Genomic DNA, 22,673 nt, shown 5'->3' with positions numbered 1-22,673 from the left:
TTCAGTTCGATGTAAAAAGCGAAATTGTTTCCCCCAATATTTCTACCTCATCCCCCCATTCAGATGGAAATTCTCAATTTAGTTTACTCTCCACATTTTTAATCTATTCTTGTCTCTTCTCTCTAACCATAGACCACTGATGTGTTGACCATTACGATTTCTATATGTCCGTCTCACTCTCTTTTCTGGAGACCAGCATTTCTATTCTGAAGATAGACACAAAAACCTGGAGTAACTCAGCAGTACAGGCAGCATCTCTGGACAGAAGGAATGGGTGATGTTTCGGGTCCAGACCCTTCTTCAGTCTAGTTCGGGATAAGGGAAATGAGGGATATCAGCAATGTTGCAGAGAGATAAAGAACAATGAATGAAAGATATGCAAAAAAGTAACGATGATAAAGGAAACAGGCCATTGTTAGCAGTTTGTTGGGTGAAAGTGTGAATCTCATATTTCCTTATGACATAGGAAGTTATTTGGCCCACCGAGTCTATGCTGGTTTTGCCGTTTTGTTTCTGTCATACTTTGTTCCTGATTTATAAATAACATTTTGAAATGTGAAGGAAGGAACTGCAAATGCTGGTTTATACCGAAGATAAGCACAAAATGCTGGAGTAACTCAGTGGGTCAGGCAGCATCTCTGGAGAAAAGGAAGAGGTGACATTTCGGGTTGGAACCCTTCAGACCATTTTGATATTCCCCTCTCATTTTAGTTCAAACCTTTTCCTGCTTTGTTTCCTTCTGACTGTCTTAATTTCTTTAATAATTGCTTTGTTTTACTTTAATTAGTTCTTCTAAATGGCATGCATACTTCCGTTTTTGCCAATCTGAATTTCATGCAGATGGAAAATACAAATAAGTTTCTTGATTTCATTGCACTGGCCCTAGTGTGTGTGTGTGTGTCTGCCCCTCCCTCTCCCCCTCCCCCTCCTCCCCCCTTTCCCCCCTTTCCCCCTCTCTCCCTCTCTCCCTCCCCCTCGCTTTCTCTCCGTCTCTCCCTCTCGCTTTCTCTCCGTCTCTCACTCTCGCTTTTTCTCCGTCTCTCTCTCTCTCTCTCTCTCTCTCTGTCCCTCTCCCCCCCTCTCCCCTCTCCGTCTCTGTCTCTATGTAATTTTGCTGGTATATTGGGGAAGCTGGGGAGTGAAGTTTTCTTGTCATCACCTGCCAGGCAACATTGACTCCCTGTTACAGAATCCGTCTAAAGTGCATTGCATTTAAATTGATGGATGGAAAATGCTGTCTCCATGCAACCAGTTTATCGCGCAGACTGCAAAAACCAAAGGCTGTCCCTGTCAGCCCAGCACTCATTTATCATCCTACATTTTCTACCTATCGTATTTTTTTTAAATTGCAAAGAAAAAATAACAGATAATTTTGTGTACGTTGACTGTGCAGAGAAACTTTTATAAGAGAAGAAAATTGAAGCGATGAGCTACATGAGTATTGCACAGGAAGGATGTGGGAGGAAAGAAAGTTCATCAGGATGTTGCCTGGAATGGAGAGCTTTACTTTACTTATGGTATTTAAAAGGCATTTGGAAAGTACTCCGATAGGAATGGAAGGATATGGGCTTAATGAAGGCAAATGGGATTAGCATAAATAGGCATCATAGTCAGCATGGACAAATTGAACCATGGAACCTGTTTCCATTACGTACAACTGTATGGCTATTCAATGCTGAGCTCGGGATGTTGATTTTAACTATCTTCCTGTTGATTTGGATCAGACCGATGCGATTACTGCCACTTAATTAACATTCCAAAGTTATTGTCCGAACAGGGAGAAAGTAAGCAAAATATCTACTTGCGAGATTCCTGCTAGAACGAAGGCAACTCCCTCTTTCCCCCTCCTGCACCTTCCCCTGTCACCCTCCAAATCCCCGCAGTCACCTTTCAATGTTCTTTGTTGGCAAGGTGGAGCAGCAGCACCCAACTCAGGCCACTCAGGGAATCGTATGACCTTACACACCCAAGAACACAAGCGGGAGTAGGCAGCCAAACCCCAGGACATCCGAGATGCGTTCCCTCATTCTTTAGGGAACGCGGGTCGCCTCTCCCATCATAGATGAGGCCCTCACTCGTGTCTCCTCGGTACCCCACAGCTCTGCCCTTGCTCCCCCTCCCCCTAATCGCATCAGAGACAGAGTCTTCCTAGTCCTTACCTTTCACCCCATCAGCCATCAAATACAACACATAATCCTCTGACATTTTTGCCACCTCCAACGGGATCCCAGCACTAGCTTCCTAGCTTCCTATCTCCACCCCTTTCCACCTTCCGCAGAGACCGTTCCCTCCACAACTCCCTGGTTAACTGATCCTCCCTTCACACCCAAATCACCCCCTCCCCAGGTACCTTCCCCTGCAACCGCAGGAGATGCAACACCTGACCCGATACCTCCTCCCTCGACTCTGAGCAGGGATCCAAACAGTCCTTTCAGGTTAGGCAGAGGTTCACTTGCACCTCCTCCAACCTCATCTACTGTATCGGCGAGACCAAACGCAGACTGGGCGATCATTTGGACCTACCTGATCTCTCGGTTGCTAAACACTTTAATTCTCCTTCCCATTCCCACACTGATCTTTCTGTCCTAGGTCTCCTCCATTGTCAGAGTGAGGCTTAACACAAATTGGAGGAACAGCATCTCATATTTCGCTCGGGTAGCTTACAGCCAGCCCAGCGGTATGAATATTGATTTCTCTAACTTCAAGTAACCCTGGCATTCCCTCTCTCTCTCCATCCCTCCCCCACCCAAGTCACACCAGCTTCTCGTTTTCACCCAAAAAAACAGCAAACAATGGCCTGTCTACGTTACTTTTTTTGCATATCTTTCATTCATTGGTCTTTATCTCCCTACATCATCGTCTATATCTCTCATTTCCCTTTCTTCTGACTAGTCTGAGGAAGGGTCTCGACCCGAAACGTCACCCATTCCTTCTCTCCAGAGATGCTGCCTGTCCCACTGAGTTACTCGAGTTTTTTGTGTCTATCTTCCCACCAATCTGCCCAACCATTCACCATACCATGGCTGGTTTACCTGCATTCGTCCAACTCCATATTACTACTGGGCCCAGATCATCTGTGAGTCATGAGTGACTTTTTTAAAAGGAAAGCATTTCAGGTTGGTGACCTTTAAAGTGAAGAACAATTCAATACTGTTCACCAGATATTCACCCAATAGGCAAGATAGTGTGACCCTAATTGCCACACTTTGTACCTTAATAAAAGATTCAATATTATTTTGACTTAATAATGTATGACTTACATGGTTTTTCATCCCATTTACAAAACCCACAGCAAGCTCAATGATCTTGGTTTTGAAAGAATCATTCAGTGTATGTCAAATTAAGCAAACTCTGAAAGTTAATTGAACAGATGGAAATGTGCTTTTCAGTCTTAGAATGCAGGTGAGAAACACACATTTTAGGTTGACTGTTGTCTTATTCCTCTGCGCTGTCTCTTTTTAGTACCAGCAGCTATCCGGTGGTATTTCTTGTAGTAAGTTCAATGTGATGTATTATATAAAGAAACTGTTGATGAGGATGTGTTCACATTTAAGGCTGTAAATGTTAATTGCAAAATGTATGCTTAGTGCCTTTATTCAAGATGTAACTGTGACGCATTGTTTTTTTCACAGCCGAACTTTGTGCAAATGCCAATTAAGGGAATACTGAAATCTAACTCAGTTTAGTTTAGAGATTTAGCGTGGAAACAGGCCCTGCAGCCCACCGAGTCCTGCCGACCAGCAATCACTGCACACTAGGGACAATTTACAATTTTGCCAAATAACCTTCAAACTGTACGTCTTTGGAGTGTGGGAGGAAACCGGAGCACCCTTGGGAAAACCCACGTGGTCATGGGGAAAATGTAGTTTTTTGTACAGTGCGTATCGCTGATGAGAGATTTTCAGGATTCTGAAGAAACCAATCCCCTATCACAAAAATAAAAATAATAAGATGTGATGATCAGTGGTGCAGGAAGTATCTTCTTCAGCATCATACAGATTCTCAGGACCAACAACATGATGCACTATGTTTATACTTTATGCACCATTTATGTAACGTAAGAAAATAGTACTTCTTGCATCACATATTTAATTGAAGCAACCTCTTCCACTTCCAGGTCTATAGTTTCCTGAAAATGACAACAAAGATAAATAGGGTGAGGAAGAAGGCAGATGGCATGCTTGCTTTCATAAGTCAGGGCACACAGGATGTAGGAGCTGGGTGGTTATGTCCAACTGTACTAAACTTTAGTTCAGCCGCACTTGGAGTATTGGGTGCAGCTTTAGTCACCACACTCTCGGAAGGATGGTGGGGATGCTGAGGAGATTAACACCCTGTCTTTATCTGAATTAAACAGCAATCTGCCATTCCTCAATGGTTCAATGGCACTTTTATTATCACATGTGCAAATACACAGTGAAATTCGTTTCTTACATTCAGTCCAGTACAGTATTGCCATACCCAAGCACATCCTCAATTAGCAAGTGTATAGAAATAGTCTACTGAACCCACATGCAAGATGCCCCATGTTTTGACGCCATTTTTAGAGTCCAGCCTGCGTGTAGTTCTTATGAGCGGTGCCCGATTCAGACAAGTCCCAGGCTGTTGCAAGCCTCCAGCCATCGCCTTCCTTGGGTCCCTCTCCTCACCTGTCCACCTTTGTACCCCGGGGGCGCCTTCTGCAGTCGACCATGAGAGCGCGATGGTTCCCTCTCCTCTCCTACTGGCATCGCTTCTCACCCAATGCTTCCTTCGTCATCACCAGCTCCATCCTTCTGGTCCCGGGGGGACGAGCAGGGCCGGTCCCACTCTGTTCCTGTTTACCAGCAGCTCGGCCCACAATGGACCATTTGATCAAGATCTCATTGTAATCCTTGGTAACCTTCTTCACTGTCCACACTATCACCAATTTTGGTGTCATCCATAAACCTGCAAACCATGCTACATACATTCGCATCCATATCGTTAATATAAATAATGAAAAGTGAACCCAGCGTCGATCCCTAGGGTGTACACTTATTACCTCCGGTCTAAAAAGCACCTTTCTATCACCACCCTCGGTCTTCTTGCTTCAGTTCAATTTTCTATCCAATTGGCTAACTCACCCTAGATTCCACTTGGTCGAACTTTACAAACCAGCTGCTTCCATTTCAAGTATTGTTTGACCATGTGGTGCAGCACATTGGGTTGTTTCACTACTTTAAACATATAATATGTGCATTTTCTAATTGTTCTGTTTTCAACCAGCCTTGAGCGTTCCTTCCTCATCTTTGTTTTCTGGGAGTCATCAACACCACTTGGGTGACCTTCACAGTGAACCATGTTACCTTTTTAAGAAGCACATAGGGGGCCTGGAGACACCAGCACACTATTCCTCCACTGTCATGTAAATTGCTGGAGAAAATGAGCTAAACCTCATGAAAGTATTAATTAAACCATGTTTCCCTCATACTCATGAAAGCTTGGGGGTAAGACACAGGGAGTAGGCGAACAAGAAAACAGAATGGAATTGATTAAGAATCTTATGGAGCATGCTGGGAGAAGGGAATCTTTAGCTTGTGATTCTTGTCTGAGAATTGGTTAATTTGGAGAAGAAATGTTGAGGTTTGGAAGTGCAAAAAAGCAAATGGGACTATATAAGGGACAGCATGGAAATAGCAGAATCCAGAAAGTAAAAGTTCATCATTTTTTACCTGAAATATTAACTCTAATTCTTCCTGTGCATCTTTTATAGCTTTCACATATTTCCAACATATTTTCGATATATAAATAATGATCATGATAATTTTTAGTGGACCTACCATTGTATAAGAAATGATGGTGGATTCATTTTATGCTTTTAAATTATTTGATTTTCAATAAAAACTAAGGAGAGTGCTCTTAATTTTAAATCTACTCAGTATAAACTGGTGACTGATTTAGTAAATCTCATTTATTTGGCTGGTATCTCCCAAGAGTGAGTTTACCAACAGAAATCTCAGCAACTGTTCAGTTGTGCCTCAGGCTCCTGGGGAAAGAATTAAAAACAGCATTGAAGCTTTTTAAAGAAACTTAGATCAATAAATGTGATGGAAAGACAAGGCACAAAAAAACTTAACTTTTCCTAGTAGCTCCCATGAATTAATCTGACAAATATCTGTTTATCATTTGTATACTAAAATGGATATTTCCTCAAGGGAGAATGGCTCTCTTGAGGAAGGAGACTAAAACTGTACATGTTACTCCTAATGTAATTCCCAAATCACCAAAGCCCTTTTAAAAAAAATCATTTATGAGTTGTGGGCTTTGCTTGCAAAAACAACATTTAAATGCATCTCTAATTGCTCTTTAAAAGCAGCTGAAGCAGTTCTTTCCATTAGACTCCTGATTTCCATCTTTATACTCATTTTTATATTACATGTCAGGCGCATCATGATTTACAATGGAGTTTCCTCTTCTCGCATGTTCTTTAATTGTCTAGAACCATTCGTAGTTCTTAGTGCAAACCTTTGACCTGATCCATTCTTGTAGGATTACTTACCAACTCTACCAGTAATGATATAAGAAAATAACTGCAGATGCTGGTACAAATCGCAGGTATTTATTCATAAAATGCTGGAGTAACTCAGCAGGTCAGGCAGCATCTCAGGAGAGAAGGAATGGGCGACATTTCGTGTCGAGATCCTTCTTCAGACTGATGATCTGAATGTACCAGTACTGATTCATCTACCAGTAATGATAGCCTACGGTGCCTCATGGATGCCCAATATGGAACTGATAGTTTGCTATGGAATCTAGTCCATTTTTCATGATGGAGTTCCATCCAATGTGTTCGAAGAGTGTCCTTTGCAAAGTTGACTTAAGAAAGACTGTGTGGTGGCCATTGCTTCCAAAACTGCTGTTAACAAACATGTCTGATTGCAATTCCCCAGCTGTTTGTAAGGAGGACTTTGAGGGTGGACTGTGGTGAATGTATCAAATTGTGTCAGGCATTCTATGTACTTTGTGCTCTGAGGTAGCAATTTGATGAAGCTCAGTAATCTGCTCACCCACGTCTGAGGGTAGTTGTGAGTCAACTACATTGTTTGCACAATCGAGTCAAATAAAGGATTAGACCGAGTAAATGCAGCAAACTTTCTTCAGAAAGAACATTATATTGGCTGCAGGACTTCCGTATCCTGACAGTCTGATCTACTTGTAATTTATAAGATGCTGTTTGGCTTCCGTTTTTTTAATCCTGATCAGGCATATTAACATTTTTGTGGTTCATATCAAAAGAATTTAAATCCTTCTGAATCCCCATCTCTGTTTAAGCCCACCAAGTTGTGGCAACTGATTAACAAAAACCCCAAGGAAGATTTTGGCACTTTTATGTTGCTAAGCCTAACCAGCTTGATTCATCCAGAGAATGGATTCACCACAAATGCACCTCCAGGGTTATTTCGCTAGACAAGATCTTGTGGAAAATGGAATTAAATATTTTGTCTTATGAATTGGCTTTGTTTGATAATATTGCAACATTTGTGAATTTACATGAAAAATTATCATGTAAATCTGACCATTCTGTGTGGTGCATAATGTAATGAAGTTAAAAGCAAAAATAAAATTTGGACACAGGTCATCAGAGCTTGCTGGCAGAAATGCAATGAATAAAATGACACACAACTAATACTGGATTCTCCAATCTATGCTAAGTGCTTGTCATATTTCCAGATCTTTTAACTACATTTCCAAAGAACAGTTTTCGGAAATTAATGTATTTTTGCATAAGTTCCAAAGTCTTATTTATTTGACATTGTAATAAATTGGCTTTGGTATTTTCCTGTTAATTGCAAAGTAATAAGAAATGTGTTATCTTGTCTCCATCAACACAAATTACCTCATGCCATTTGTAATGGTAAACCTTTGATCCCTTCTTGACTGTGAAATGTCAAACAAAGAGGCAGATGGATGGTAGCAATTGAATGAAGTAACTGTGATCATAATCAGTGTTCTGTAAGCTAATGGGAAAATAAAGCCATTTATCGATTTATTTTGGGTCTTATCCTACCAAATGTTTTCTTGGTCTACCTTCAAAGAGATTAAAGTACACATATAAAAGAAGAATGTCCTGTTTATGTTGTAAGAAGATTTTTACACTTCTGAATTATGCTCTAGCACCAGACAATAAAAGATAATTTAATTCAGTTTTTATCAAGGTAAGCTGCTCAGATTGCTTACACAGCAGCTGAAGGTGCAAATGTGTAACAAAGCTATTGAGTCTACATACTCATGGTGCAAGTCTTAAAAGAACAAATGTCTTATTCTCTTATTTGTTAAATACAAATTAAAAAATGCATGAGTTAAATAAATCTACACATTTGTCTGTTTGCTATACAATATATAGGCAATGAGAACCCTGCAGATGTTATCATGGCTGTGGCACTTAGACAAAAGGAGCCACACAAAGAAAAAAAAGTTTTTGTTGCCAATCCTTTTGCACAAAGGCTCCAGTTAGTTTAAATGATTTATTAATCGCAATCAGTGGGACACCCGCCATTGATCTCATGTTACATTAATTAGAATGGTGCTTTTGATGTAATATTTTTACAAATAAGAACAATATCTTCGGAGAATTAGAGATGCGGCTATACATTGGTTTTGTTGAAGCTATCCTGAAGCAGTATCAGGCCTTTAATTGCTTTGAAGCAATTAGCAAACCATTGCAATACATCTGAATGTTTTCCATCCATATTGTAAAGGCATGTAGCCTCTGACTTGTTCACTATGGACTCTAAAATACAATGAAGTGTACCAATTTTAGTACAGTATATCTCAATAATTAATGATTTGATCTTTATCTTGCTTAAAAATCCAATATTGATGGTGTTGTGGCCAACTTTGCAAATGATACGAAGTAATGTCAAGTCAAGTTTATTTGTCACATACACATACAAGATGTGCAGTGAAATGAAAGATCACCCACAGTCCATCAATAGAGCAATAAAAATAAACAATTTCACACACAATCATACCAACACAAAGCAACAACAAAAAAGAAGAAGCCGTCTTCTGTCAGGCTGTTGAAGTTCCGCAGCGGGCCGACCCAAGCCCCGTGATCCGGGGCGGGCAAAGACGCTGTCGCTGCACGTCGGGGCGGTCGTAGCTCTCGACATTGAAGCCCCCGCCGGGCGGAGAAAACCCCGCAGCCTATTCCAGGCCGCGCCGGACAGTGAAAGGTCGGCGGCGGGCCGACCCAAGCCCCGCAATTCGGGGCGGGCGAAGATGCTGCCGATGCCAGAGCTCCCGATGTCGGCCCCCACCCAGGGCAGGGCCTGCGGGCTTCCGATATCAACGCGGCACGCAGCCGAAGCCTCCAGAGCCTTCGAAGGCGAGTCGTAGCCGCTCTCGCAGCGCCACCACAGCCTTCCTCCGAAGGCAGCCAGCTCCGCAGATGGTAAGTCCCGCCCGCGGGCTATGCGAACCAGGTCCCAGGTGGAGGCCGCCAGCTCCAGGTGTTTGGCCGATGGTAGGCCGCCGCGGGAACGGAGACAAGACCCAGAAAAAAGTCGCGTCTCCGTTCGGAAGAGACAATTTTACAGTTCTCCCCCCCCCCCCCCCACATAGTACACAACCACAAAAAACGACATCATCTCTAAACACAACAATCAAGACAAAAAAACAACATAAAACACAAAGACAGACGGACTGCAGGTGAGCCGCAGCTGCTAGGGCAGCGCAGGCGCACGAGTGATAAGGGGGGAGGTAGTGTTGAGAAAGCAAGGAGTCTGCAGAAGGACTAGGACAGATTGGGCAAAGGGGTGGTAAATGAAATACAGCAGAACAAAGGTTTTGGTCATGTACTTTGGAGAAGGAATGAAGGTGTAGATTACTTTATAAATGGGGACAGGTTTCAGAAATCGGAGTTGCATAGGTACTTGGGAGTGCTGCTGCAGGATTCCTAAATTTGCAGGTTGAGTTGGTGGTCAGGCAAATGTGATGCATTCCTTTCAAGGGGACTAGAACATGAAAGCAAGGATGTAATCCTGAGGCTTTATAAGGCCAAATTTGGAATATTGTTAGCAGTTTTGTGCCCCAATATCTGAGGAAGGATGCGCTGGCATTGGAGAGATTCCAGAGGGGGTTTACGAGAATGATCCCGGAGAAGATTGAGTTAACATATGAGGAACGTTTGATAGCTCTGGGCCTGTACTCGATGAAGTTTAGAAGGATGAGGGGGTATTTCATTAAAACCTACCAGATAATGAAAGGCCTAGATAGAGTAGAGGTAGAGAGGATGTTTCCATTAGTGGGAGAGTCTAGAACCAGAGAGCACAGCCTCAGAATAAAAGGACATACCTTCAAAATGGAGATGAGGAGACATTTATTTTGCCAAAGGGTGGTGAATCTGTGGAATTCTCTGGCATAGATAGCTGTGGAGGTCAAGATATTGAGTATTTCCAAAGCGGAGATTGATTGGTTCTTGATCAGTAAGGGCGTCAAAGGTGGTTGGGAGGAAAGAATAGATCAGCCATGATTGAATGGCGGAATGGACTGATGATAGCTACATATATTTTCTAATATTAACTGTACTGATGTTCCAATGCAGGCATACCTTTATTGTAACATGTTTAGATCTGTGTTTGCTCTTGCACAGAATAGGTCAACAAGTATCTGAAAGTGCTTCTTAGCAAATTTATATATATATATACTAGACTAAGTGGACCCGTTGGGTCCAAATCACCCCTGTGGGCCTCTCCTGGGCAGGCGAGGGGAGACAGGGAAGGGAAGAGGGTGCCACTCATCTTGGCCCCGTGCCGCCAGCGCTGCAGTCAGTGAGCCTTGGACCCAAAACCTCTCATGCATTAGTCTAGCACCCTCCCCCCACCCCCACTCAACCCCATCCTCACTCCCCCACCCTTCCTCTCCCCTCCCACCCACCCCATTCCCCTCCATCCTTCCCTTCCCCTCCCATCCCCACTCCCCTTCCCCGCTTCCCCCACACCCACCTCCCACTCCCCCCCTCCCTACCCCCATCCCATTCGGAGCCGTTGGATTCTGCACACGTATTGTAAGTCGAAGTGCATTGAAAAGACGCGATCACGTGTCCGGAGCGGCGGCTCCCTACGGGTCCCTGCCGTTTGCACCATCGATAAGACGATCACATGTCCGGAAATGAGCGGCGGCTCACTACGGGTCCCTGCCGTTTGTACCATCGCAAAGGCAAACTATCGCAAGTAACCCGCCTCCCCCCACTCGGGTGACACGTAAGAATTAGTGAACGGGACGCAACTGCGCAGGCACGGACCTTTTGGCGATGAACGGGACCCAACTGCGCAGGCTCGGATATGTAAAACTGCACATCCATCATTGGCCCGTCACTCGGGCGGGTCCCACTGTGACATCATATGCGGGTGACAGCGAAAAGGAGAGAAAAGTGATTTTTTTAACTTTGAAAAGTAATTTTGAAAGGGTAAAAAGTGATTTTTAAAAAACCAACATTCATTCGAACCCCAGGACAATGTTGAGTAAGATGGGCCTAAAATTGTCGCGCTATCATGTACCGTTTTGGCTGTGTCCAGGCACAAATATATTAATATACACACAAACAAACAGAGAGTTTTAGTAATATACTAGGCCAAGTGGACCCGTTGGGCCCAAACCTCTTCTGCATTGGTGCAGCACCCTGTCCTCCCCTCTCTCCTCAACCCCCCCTCTCTCCTCAACCCCCCCTCCCCTCTCCCTTCTCCCCCACTTGCCCCCTCCCCCCTCCCCTCCTTTTAAACTTTAAAATGTGAATAACTTTAAAAATATAACACCAATTTCAATAAAACTACAATTTTTACCATTAAAGTGACGACGGTGAGTCAGGTGGGCCTACAATTGTAGCGCTATCGTGTACCGTTACGGCTGAAGTTCAGTCACAAACAAGATAACAAACGAGAGTTTTAGTATATAGATAAATAAACATAGCACAAAAAGACTACCTCCAGAATTTGGGAGTGCAGAGGATGGAATGGCCTGCCAGCAGTCCTGACCTCAACCCCATTGAACACTTGTGGGATCAGCTTGGGCGTGCTGTTCGTGCCAGAGTGACCAACACAACCACGTTGGCTGACTTGCGACAAATGCTGGTTGAAGAATGGGATGCCATCCCACAACAGTGTGTGACCAGGCTGGTGACCAGCATGAGGAGGAGGTGCCAGGCTGTTGTGGCTGTGTATGGTTCTTCCACACGCTACTGAGGCTCCTGTTTATTAAATGAATAAATTGTTAAATTGCCAATATGTCTTGTTTCTTCAGACTTCAATCATCCAATCCACCAAACAACACCGAACAAGAGTCAATGGCAGAATAAGCTGTTTGGCATTGTCAGAGAAGATTTGGCAGGGGCGCAACCCACATACTCAGCTCTGCTGCTCATCCCACAAATGCATGTTCCTTACAAATGTGGCACCATTTAAAAGGGAAATAAACAGGCTTTCCAACGGTATAAGATTTATTGCCAAGAAGCATTGTTACAACAAAGAAATAATCTACCAAACACAAATGTCCTTACTTTTTGTGCTATGTTAGATAGATGTAGAGGATGAGTAGGCTTGGACTTTATTTCATTGAGTGCAGGAGGCAGAGGAATGATCCTACAGAGGTGTATAAATTCATGAGGGGATAATGTGAATGCACAAAGTGTTTTTCACAGGGTTGGGGAATCAAGAAATTGAGGTCTTTATGGTAGGTTTTATGTTGAGAGGGAAAAGATTTAATTCGAACCGAAGGGACAACTTTTTCACACAGAATGTGATGGGTGTATGGAACGAGCTGCCAGAGGAAGTAGTTGAGGCAGGTACTATAACAACATTTAAAAAAACATTTGGGCAGGTACTTGTTTAACGAAGATTTGGAGGGATATGGTCCAAATGCAGGTAAATAGGACCAGCTTAGATGGGGCATCCTGGTCGGCAATGACTAGTTGGACAAAAGGGCCCGTTTCCATGCTACATAATTCTATGACTTCAAAGTGACATGAAACATAGATGGGAGACAGTTGCAGAGTGATATACGCAAACTCTTGAGGCTGCGGAAATCCATTTTGTTCACAGAGAAGATTATAGTCAAAATGTTTTATAGAAATAGAGAAAACATGTTTATTATCTGAGGCACAGAAAAACGCAGTGTCTAATTACTAGGAGTTCGCATTTTTTTAATGGCAGGCATTTATTAGAACTAGATCAGATTGGAATAAATCTAATGAGTTGTATTTTCCTGCTGATTGGTTAAATTGAACTTGAGCCTTTAAAGTTAGTATTTTAGCATCAGTTTTGCTCTTGATTTGTGGGTAATTCGCTATTTTTGACAGGAGATTCACATACACAGTTTTTGTCTTGTTGTCCAAATTGAAGTCTGAGATGAATTTTATGATACAGTGACACCACACCATAGTTGCCTTTCAAATTGCCCAGCAATTTTACATGTACAATTCAACTTTTGTAAATCACTGGTTTCATAAATAAACATAAAACTATTTGAATGGATTTCTTAATCTAGCTTTGGGTAGCCAGATAAATCAATGCCCTATATTGGCCAATTCTTAAGTCAAACCCTGTCAGGATTAATTTTCTAGTGTTGGCTTGAGAGGATGACTGAGCCCCACCTGCTCTATAAATTTCTATTATTCTGTATCTGAGCAGTGAAGGTTGGATAAAACAGTAGCTATATTTTCTGTATATTGGTGCTGAGCATTTATTTCAAGATTCAAGTTAAGAGCGTTTAATTGTCATGTGTACCGAAACAATGAAACTCTTACTTGCAGCAACATTACAGGCCTGGTAACACAATAACGCAGATAATATATGATATACAGAATTCAATAAATTAATAGCAACAATACTAGTGAAAGAAACTTGTAATCTTTAGCGCAACCAAAGACAATCCATAGAAGTTCATAGTTGAGATTAATGTTGTGAATTTTTCATAAAAGCCACAAAAATTCTCGATGATTTAATGTTGGAGAAAGCAAACAACACTATCATTGTACAAATCTATTAATTACAAACAGTTATTGCCACAACAGTATAAGCCACAACTGGGTGGACAGAATATATTATTATATACATAATCTTATACACGATTTTTATTGGTGATGTTTAAATCAAGCAAACATAATCTTCGAATCTGAAACAAAAGCAGAAAATCATAGAAGCACTCAGCAGATCAAGCAGCATCCATGGAGACAGAAACAGAGTTAGTGTTTCAGGTCAGTAATCCTTCTACAGAAGGAACAAGTGAGAAAGCAAGTATGTTTTGAAATTGCAGATAATGTGATAGGTGGAGAATGCAAAGGAAATATCTGTGGTCGAGTGCAGTTCAAAGTTGTTAAGCTAACTAATTTGGTTCCCTTGTTATTTTCCATAGATCAAGAGTCAAATGTTTAATTATCATATGTACTGGCAATGGAATAACAACATTCTTAATTGTTACAGCATTACAGACCGGCGCATTAATGCAAAACACACAATTAAATATACAATAATCAATAATACAGTAAATTAATCATCGCTAATACAAGGTAACCAGACCATAATAATGCAAACACCAAAGTCCATGATGTGATCAAAACAAAGTCCATAGTTGGCAGTCTGAAGAAGGGTCTTGACCCGAAGCGTCACCCATCCCTTCTCTCCAGAGATGCTGCCTGTCCCGCTGAGTTACTCTAGCATTTTGTGTCTATCTTCGGTTTAAACCAGCATCTGCAGTTCCTTCCCACACACTTCTTGAACCTGGAGGTCATTTCATGTGAACAGCTGTTGTCTATCAGTGTATGTCTGCCATGGTAAGTCTTAAGTTCTCAGGAGGCTAGAGAATAGTTCTCTAGTTAGTTTTTTTTAATATAAAATAATTTACACCTTAAAAACCTATCAACACCTGAAAACTGCTAGTATCATGATAGTTATTTCCTTACACAATGTGTGATCAAAATTTCAGGTGATGGATTTAGCAATTCACTAATATAATTCCAAGATCTTTTTCTTTGTAAGACCCATTGGCATTTTATCTTAGTTGATGCTTCTTTGTAAATTCAGACTAAAGTTTGGCAAAATAAACTGACCTTGAAGCCCACCCCATTTCACTTATCTCGTTATTTTTCCCTTGTGAATTTTCATTAAAAGTTACAGGACAACGGTCATAAGTGGGTAACTGAGGACATTTTCCTGAATCTAATTATTCTGTTTCTGGTGCTACCTCTGATCAGTTAACTTGCCGGGAATTAAACTTGGAACCTTTGTAAAAGTCTACTAATTAAACTTGGGACCTTGGTGAAAACAATTAATTAAACCTAAATCCATCGGATTCCAAGGTCTGAAAAAAGTGATTTGAGAGAGAAAATGGAACATTGTCACATTGTCCTTGACATTTTTTCCTGGTCTGTGGGCAAAGGCTAAGTAAAGCACTGTGGAGCAAATCCATTAGGTGTTTATCGTTCCTTCATTTATATAAATAAAATGGATACCGATACAATTCTCATTAAATACGAACATAAGACTAAAATAAGAAGAGCCGCTTAGCCTGAAGTTTAATAGAGTCATGGAGTTATACAACTTAGAAACAGGCTCTCAGTTGCCTTGACTCTGCTAACCATTATATATATCTATACTGATCCTACATGCCTATATTAATTCCATATCATGCCATGGATATTGCAATGTATTTGCAATGAAATCGGGGGGGGGGGGGGGGGGGGGTGGCTTGCATGGTAGATTAAAATCCAAAAATAACAAACAGCTCATTACTAAGAAAATTAGAATTATAAGATTAACCAAACTATTTTTAGAAATGCAATATATTTCTCTCATAGCTGAAATACAGTGTGTGGTGTCAGTTTCAGAAATGTTTTTCTCAGCAAGCTGAGTACCTCAAAATGGGGAGCAAATTCTAAAGCCATTCGATCAACAGCTCTGGCTCTCTGCTTCTCCACTGTCGAGAATGCCTGCGCAGTGTGGGAGCGCTCAGCTCATGCAAGAAAGATTGATCCTGTGCTAAACACAAGCTGTCGCTGCATCGGTGGATGCATGAAACCTACCAAGACTGACAATATCTACCTACTCTCTGGCATTGCACCTGGAATAAGAAGAGCTGTCGCCAGTCAAAAAGAACGCCTCAGACGATCAGAGAATGAACGACACCCCCTACATGACCACCCTTTGCTACCTCAGCGTTTGAAATCACGCAGAAGTTTCCTCTCTTCTGTCCATCCCCTGGACCCCAGTAGGCTCAAACTCTGGGAAGAGAGACGAGAGAAATCTCCGGAAGACATTCACATGGCAATCGATCCCTCTGAGAAACTCCCACCAGGTTCCGACCAACCGTGGATAACCTGGCGCAGTCTCAACAGACTGCGGACAGGCATGGGGAGGAGCAAATCGAACATGCTGAAGTGGGGATACACTGAAGATGCGGCAGACTGCAAGTGCGGACGGGGCCTCCAGACTATGGAACATCTCCTGAGCTGTGACATGCTGCATGACACATGCACTGTAAAGGATCTTGCAGAGACCAACGACGTGGCACTAAAATTTGCTCGCTATTGGCAAATAGTTGTGAGATGACACGAATAAATAAATAAAATAGCTGAAATGTTTTTTTCCCTCTTTGTAGGCCAGAAGACTGGAATTAGTACCAGCAATAATAATCTGAAATGCTGAAATGATCACGATTTAAATTTCAACTACATATCAAGATTATATGAATTGGACCCTCTTGAAACTCTAAGTCTGGGGTGGTTACATTCAGTAGTTTCAGAAGTAGTGGTGCCAGAATATAGTGTGACAAACATTAGTCTTTAAAATTCATAATGCCATCTGTGGTGTGAATTACTTCACATTCTACAGTTTCCATCACTCTTTTACATTACCATTCATCTTGACTGTTTTGTAACTATCCTGTGAAATAATACATAGATTTCTGGAATTTATTTTAGACTGTTATTGCAAACAAATCCAAGCTGTTTTTCTTTCTTTTCTCAAATGCAATATTTCCTCGCAGTTTCATGTTCTCTGAAGATTTTACACCTTATATTTTATTTCCAGTTAGAGTACTTGGCAAAAATCAGGAATCAACAAGTAAAATGGGCTACGGTAGGATTAGAAATAGGTTTCAGAAATTATGTCATAGAAACATAGAAAATAGGTGCAGGAGTAGGCCATTCAGCCCTTTGAGCCAGCACTGCCATCCAATATGATTATTATGAGATAGTATTATGAGATAGAATATCAACGAAGTATTGGGTGTAAGGACACAATTTCACCTCTTCATTTACCCTTTCAAGCCAAGTAAGAATTCCATGTATTTCATGAGATTGCCAAAAGTAACATAAGGGAAAAGTAACACAAGGGAAAAGTGTGAGCCTCTGGAATGCATTGTGGAGGGGTAGTGTGCAGGTAGATTCAATTCAGGTTTTCAAAAGGGAATTTGGTGTGCATTTGAAAGGAAAATAAATGTCACGCTAGGGGGAGAGAGCAGGAGTGATCCTAGTAATTGGCTTTTCACGCAGTACTGGTAAAACTTGGGCTGTATCAAGTACTCAAATGCTATAACCATTCTGTGATTCTTTGACTCCTGCTGGCTGTGATTAAAATTCCTTTCATCTTATGTTTGAATGAGATCAGATAAAGCTTCACCCATCGTCTCAAGTATTTGGTTCTTCAAAACGTAATTATTTTTAGTGAGATTTGTGTAGTGTTAGTTTCATATACTTTTAATCTTATGTACTTAGGTACAATATCCGAGGATGACTTTGAAAGCAAAGGTGGTGAATAGATAAGATCTTTTCTTTAAAGGTTAAAATTGAAGATCATTTTATCTGTGGCAAGGAGGAATTAACAACGTATATCCTTTACACACAGGTCACCCACCAGGACAATCTTGCGCTGGTTCCTATTATCAGAGGCTTGAAGGGAGTTGTGCATCATGGTAAGTAAGCTACTTAAAGCTTCCTTTCATAGAAATAAAGAGATTTTTGGGAATTATGTCTTTGACCAATTGCAATTTTCCCCATTCCCAGTGTGCTCAAAGGATTAAATATGCACATTTATTTTGTGTTATTAACAGAGTTCAATTTGAAATATTCTGCACATACATTAAACCCATTCTTCTAATTACAGTCATCCTAAACCATTTGTTCATTAATATTTTTCCATGAAAAATGAATAATATAATTAATGAGTACCATCTGTTTTGTGTGATAAATCGTCATTTAGTTTTGAAACTGTTTTAATATTTCTGAGTTCTGGTGCAATGGCAAAACTTTGTTGTCAGCTGCTGAAGTTGAGTGGAAGCGCATCCTAGAAATGAAAGCTTTTCTTGAAGAACTGTTCAACTGAGAGGTACAATGTCAGAGATACTGAGAGGAATTTTATACAGGCAAGGCTGAAGAATTCATGGTTTCACGGTATTAAGTTTTGCATTTAGAAAGTGGAACAGATGAATGTTGAATCGACAATACATCCTTGTCTGAGTGGGTATTTAGTCAATTGGCACTTCTTGCAATGCCAAACTATTTGATATACTTGTGTTAAGAAAATGAACCATGTTTTGCCGAGGCTACTTGAAACGAGCTAAGAATTGCCTATTTTGACCTGGATTTGGTTGGGAATGCTCGCACTTCTGCCGTAACCTGATGCATTTCCCTGCCTGAGTGCCACCGGATCAGTGTCCACATGCAGAAGTCATGAACTTGAACACAGACGTTTGCAGAATTTCTTCATCTGTGCGTTGATGTCAGACTGCTTGTTACAGGAACGCAAAGTTTTGGAAATTTTCCACCACTTGAACAACATGTGCTTGGTTAGCTCTGGCATAGGGAGTTATTTTCCGTGACTTAGTCCCATTGGAAAATGGGATTATCCAAACCCGCTCTCACCTGTATTCACCTATCACTTGCCAGTCTTTATCCTGCCCCAACCTCACGTTTGCCAGTTTAGTAGGCACGTCTTACTCTGGCCTTCTTGTCTAATGGCAAATGTCATAGAAGGCTGTGCTCATGACTTATGCTCTTTTCGCAGGTTTCTGCAGCAGGGTTAGAGCAGAAGGTGAATGAGAACATCTGTGCAGATCAACATTAAGCATGGGCAGCTTGCAGCTGACTAAAATCCGTTATTATTTTCGTTTTCTCATGCATGGTTAATGGGTTATTTGTTTCTGTATAAATTTGTAAATTTTATAATGATTACTGGCTGACAAGACAGTTGGTGAGCTTATAAAACGAAGAGTTTATTGTCCTATGCACTGGGCATTGAGGTACAATTACAATTTTGTGATATCACAGGCAAACACATAAAAGCAAATTATACACAAATTGTACATAAATTACACAGAACATTTCTAAAATAAAGTGTGCAAAAGACAAGACATTAGTGCAAAAAACAACAGTGCAAGAGGTAGACAGTAATGATCTATTAGGATTAGGGCTATGCTGGTTGGTTTAAGATCCTGTTGTAGGAAAATACAACACTGAACCTGGTGGTGTGGGACTTCAGGACTTGCAAACCTCCTACCCGATGGTAGCGGTGAGCAGAGGGCATAGGCCCGGATGTTGGGAATCCTTGAAGATAGATGCCACATCTATGCCTCAAGAAAGATTGAGGGAAATGACAAATTATATAAAAAGGGAAAGCGTTGAAGACAGTTTAAAACATTAAAAATGAAACACACCATCTGTCAGAATCCATAGAAAAAAAAACAAGGTGATACACAGCATTTTACCTCCTTATGCACGTTCTTTTAAAGTGGGAAACCTGAACCCAACTCGTCCTTAATCAGTCTGAGGAAGGGTCCAACCAGAAACATCATCTATCCATTCCCTCCTGCTCAGTTCCTACAGCACCTTGTGTTTTGCTGAATCTTGCAGTTTCTTGTGTCTCATAATTAGTACTTTTATTTCAAATTTTACTCTATTAGGTTTGGGAGTATCTACACAACCAGTTTTAACATTCAAATCCATAATTGCATTATTTAAATGAAGTTATATTCACAGATTTTATCAGCTATTTCAATTTAACAGAAAACTCAGCAGGTGAAAAGGAGACATGGAGAGTAAGATTCAACAAGCAAATTAGTTTCTGGGAAAAAGACACTGAGTCTGAAGAAGGCTCCTACCTGAAATGTCACTTATCCCATGTTCTCCAAATATACTGCCTGACCTGCTGAGTTGTTCCAGTACTTTGTGTCCTTTTTGTAAACCAGTATCATATCATATCATATCATATATATACACAACCGGAAACAGGCCTTTTCGGCCCACCAAGTCCGTGCCGCCCAGCGATCCCCGTACATTAACACTATCCTACACCCATTGGTGACAATTTTTACATTTTACCCCAGCCAATTAACCTACATACCTGTACGTCTTTGTATCTGCAGTTCCATGTTTCTAAATTATTTTCTCTTGTGGAACAGAGTGATGGAGCGCTCCCTTACATTCATCAAGCAACAGTGTCATGCCATCTAGTCCCAATTAACACTTTTCCCACAGTAACAACTTCTACTCATCTCATTTCTCTTCTTTAAGCTCTTTCTCATCGAGCTTGTTTCCCCACTATGCCTGAACCTTTCATCTCTCACAACCTCTTGTTCCTTAATTTTAGTTTAAAAATGAAGCCATCATACCAACAACAAAGAATTTGCAAAGTAAAACAGATTATCTGTCTGAAATCTGAAATCTTCACACCTTTTGTGGGAATTTACAGCGCATAAATTGACTCTGACATTCCCTGCATCAATGCAGTAACTGGCTGTTTACCCTCTGTGGACACTCTGAAAGGGAGGTCAAATAGAGAGAGTCATAGAGTGGTACAGTGTGGAAACAGGCCCTTCGACCCAACTTGCCCACACCAGCCAACATGTCCCAGTTACACTAGTCCCCACCTGCCTGTGCTTGGACAATATCCCTCCAAACCTGTCCTATCCATGTACCTGTCTAACTGTTTCTTAAACAATGGGATAGTCCCAGCCTCAACTACCTCATCTGGCAGTTTGGTCCATACACCCACCATTCTTCGTATGAAAAATTACCCCTCAGATTCCTGTTAAATCTTTTCCCCTTCACCTTGAACCTATGTCCTCTGGGTCCTCAATTCCCCTACTTTGGGCAAGAGACTCTGTCTGTGCATCTACCCCGATCTATTCCTCTCATGATTTTATGCACCTCTATAAGATCACCCCTCATCCTCCTGCACTCCATAAATACTGTACAAATTATTTAGCCTTCCAACAGCCTTTTTGATCAACAGCAATGAGCTGTCCAGCCCATCTTCAATGCCTATTGGTCCCTAGCAGGCACTGCCGACATTGCCAAGGCTCAGCCTGTGTCAAGACATTGGGTGGAGCAGGGTGTTGTTTCACCATGCTAAGAAAACAACCGCCCACCACCGACTCCTTGCTATCTCTATAGATGCTGCCTGGGTTGCTATATATTTCCAGCACTGTCCAGTCTTATTTGAGACCTCCAGTAACCTCATTTTTGCTTTTTGTTCAATGTTGAAGCAGTACTAAATTGTGTTCCCCTGTTGGCATTGTTCAGACAATATCAATAATTATTTTATCCTTTGGTCTTTGGATGTGAATTTTCTTTTAGCCTGTTGTGCAATTCTGTTATTGGGTGAAAATTCTTTGTTGTTGGGATGATGGCTTCTTTTTTAAACCAATTAAATACTATAATTAAAATCCTACTGGCAAAATGTTTAATTGTCTCTTTAATTATCTTCTTCTTGCGTATGGCTTGCACAGCCTAAAGTTGTAGGCCAAGGTTAGACATCCAGGCCAGGGCAGCATCAGTTGCTGGGTTGCCTCGATGCCACCAGGGAAAAGCCTCAGTGAGCAGTCATTCACGATGTGTGGAATGGTCTGGTCTGGATATCCGCAGTCGCAACGCAGACTGGATATCCGCAGACACAGTCTGTCATCCCCCACTTGTGCAGGTGATGGGCTGTTCTTGCATGGAGGGTGCGGATCCTGTTCAGGGTTAGCCATTGCTTGCGACGGATGTCAAATCCAGTGGTTTCACTGTGGGGTCTGTGATGACCTCTCCGTTGTTGGTCTTTAATTATTATGACATGCCACTGCCATTTTTTACAGAAATGGATGCAACGTACGTAAAATTATGTGCTTTGAAAAAATAGCAAGTGTGTGCTCTTTATGCTGGTTTTGGAATACAGACAGAGCCAGTGATGATTCCGGGTGCAATGAGAAACTTCACAGTTAGATGTCAAAGTTTAAAATCATTAAAATAACAAACACTATCTTGTCATGCTTGGTCCCTTGGCTAATTTTTCAGTGTTCATTACTTTTATTCTTTAACCTTGTAGCAGTTCAGAGGACATGAAATTATATCCTGTGGCTAATTGAAAGATGTTCCAAGAAATTTGTGCCAAAAAGTTGGGTTTGAGGTCTCGGGAGTTAGTGGCTTGCCACAGGATATCCAGTTTCTGACCTGCTCTTGCAACCATAATGTTTATGAGTATGGTCCAAGCTGAGTCCCGTGATGGTGAGGGATTTCACAGTTGGTATGCCGTTGATTTTCTTTTTCTTTTTCTTTCTTTCTTTCTTTCTCTCTCTCTCTCTCTCTCTCTCTCTCTCTCCTCTCTCATCTCTCTCTCTCTCTCTCTCTCTCTCTCTCTCTCTCTCTCTCTCTCACTCTCTCTCTCTCTCTCTCTCTCTCTCTC

General features: G+C 41.5%; 1 protein-coding gene across 3 annotated transcripts in view; it reads left to right on the top strand.

Annotated features, from left to right (window-relative positions):
* Nucleotides 1-22,673, top strand: part of LOC144601950 (receptor-type tyrosine-protein phosphatase gamma-like) — a 494,425-nt gene that overhangs the window by 298,357 nt on the left and 173,395 nt on the right. For all 3 annotated transcript variants that reach the window (XM_078414576.1, XM_078414575.1, XM_078414577.1), the window contains exon 6: nucleotides 17,859-17,925. In XM_078414576.1, the coding sequence (XP_078270702.1) occupies nucleotides 17,859-17,925 (67 nt within the window). The remainder of the gene's footprint in view (nucleotides 1-17,858; nucleotides 17,926-22,673) is intronic.

Source organism: Rhinoraja longicauda, chromosome 17 (assembly GCF_053455715.1).
Source record: "Rhinoraja longicauda isolate Sanriku21f chromosome 17, sRhiLon1.1, whole genome shotgun sequence".
In the NCBI taxonomy this organism is placed as follows: domain Eukaryota; kingdom Metazoa; phylum Chordata; class Chondrichthyes; order Rajiformes; family Arhynchobatidae; genus Rhinoraja; species Rhinoraja longicauda.
The sequence above is the reverse complement of the archived record's forward strand: the minus strand, read 5'-3'. Positions and strand labels throughout refer to the sequence as shown.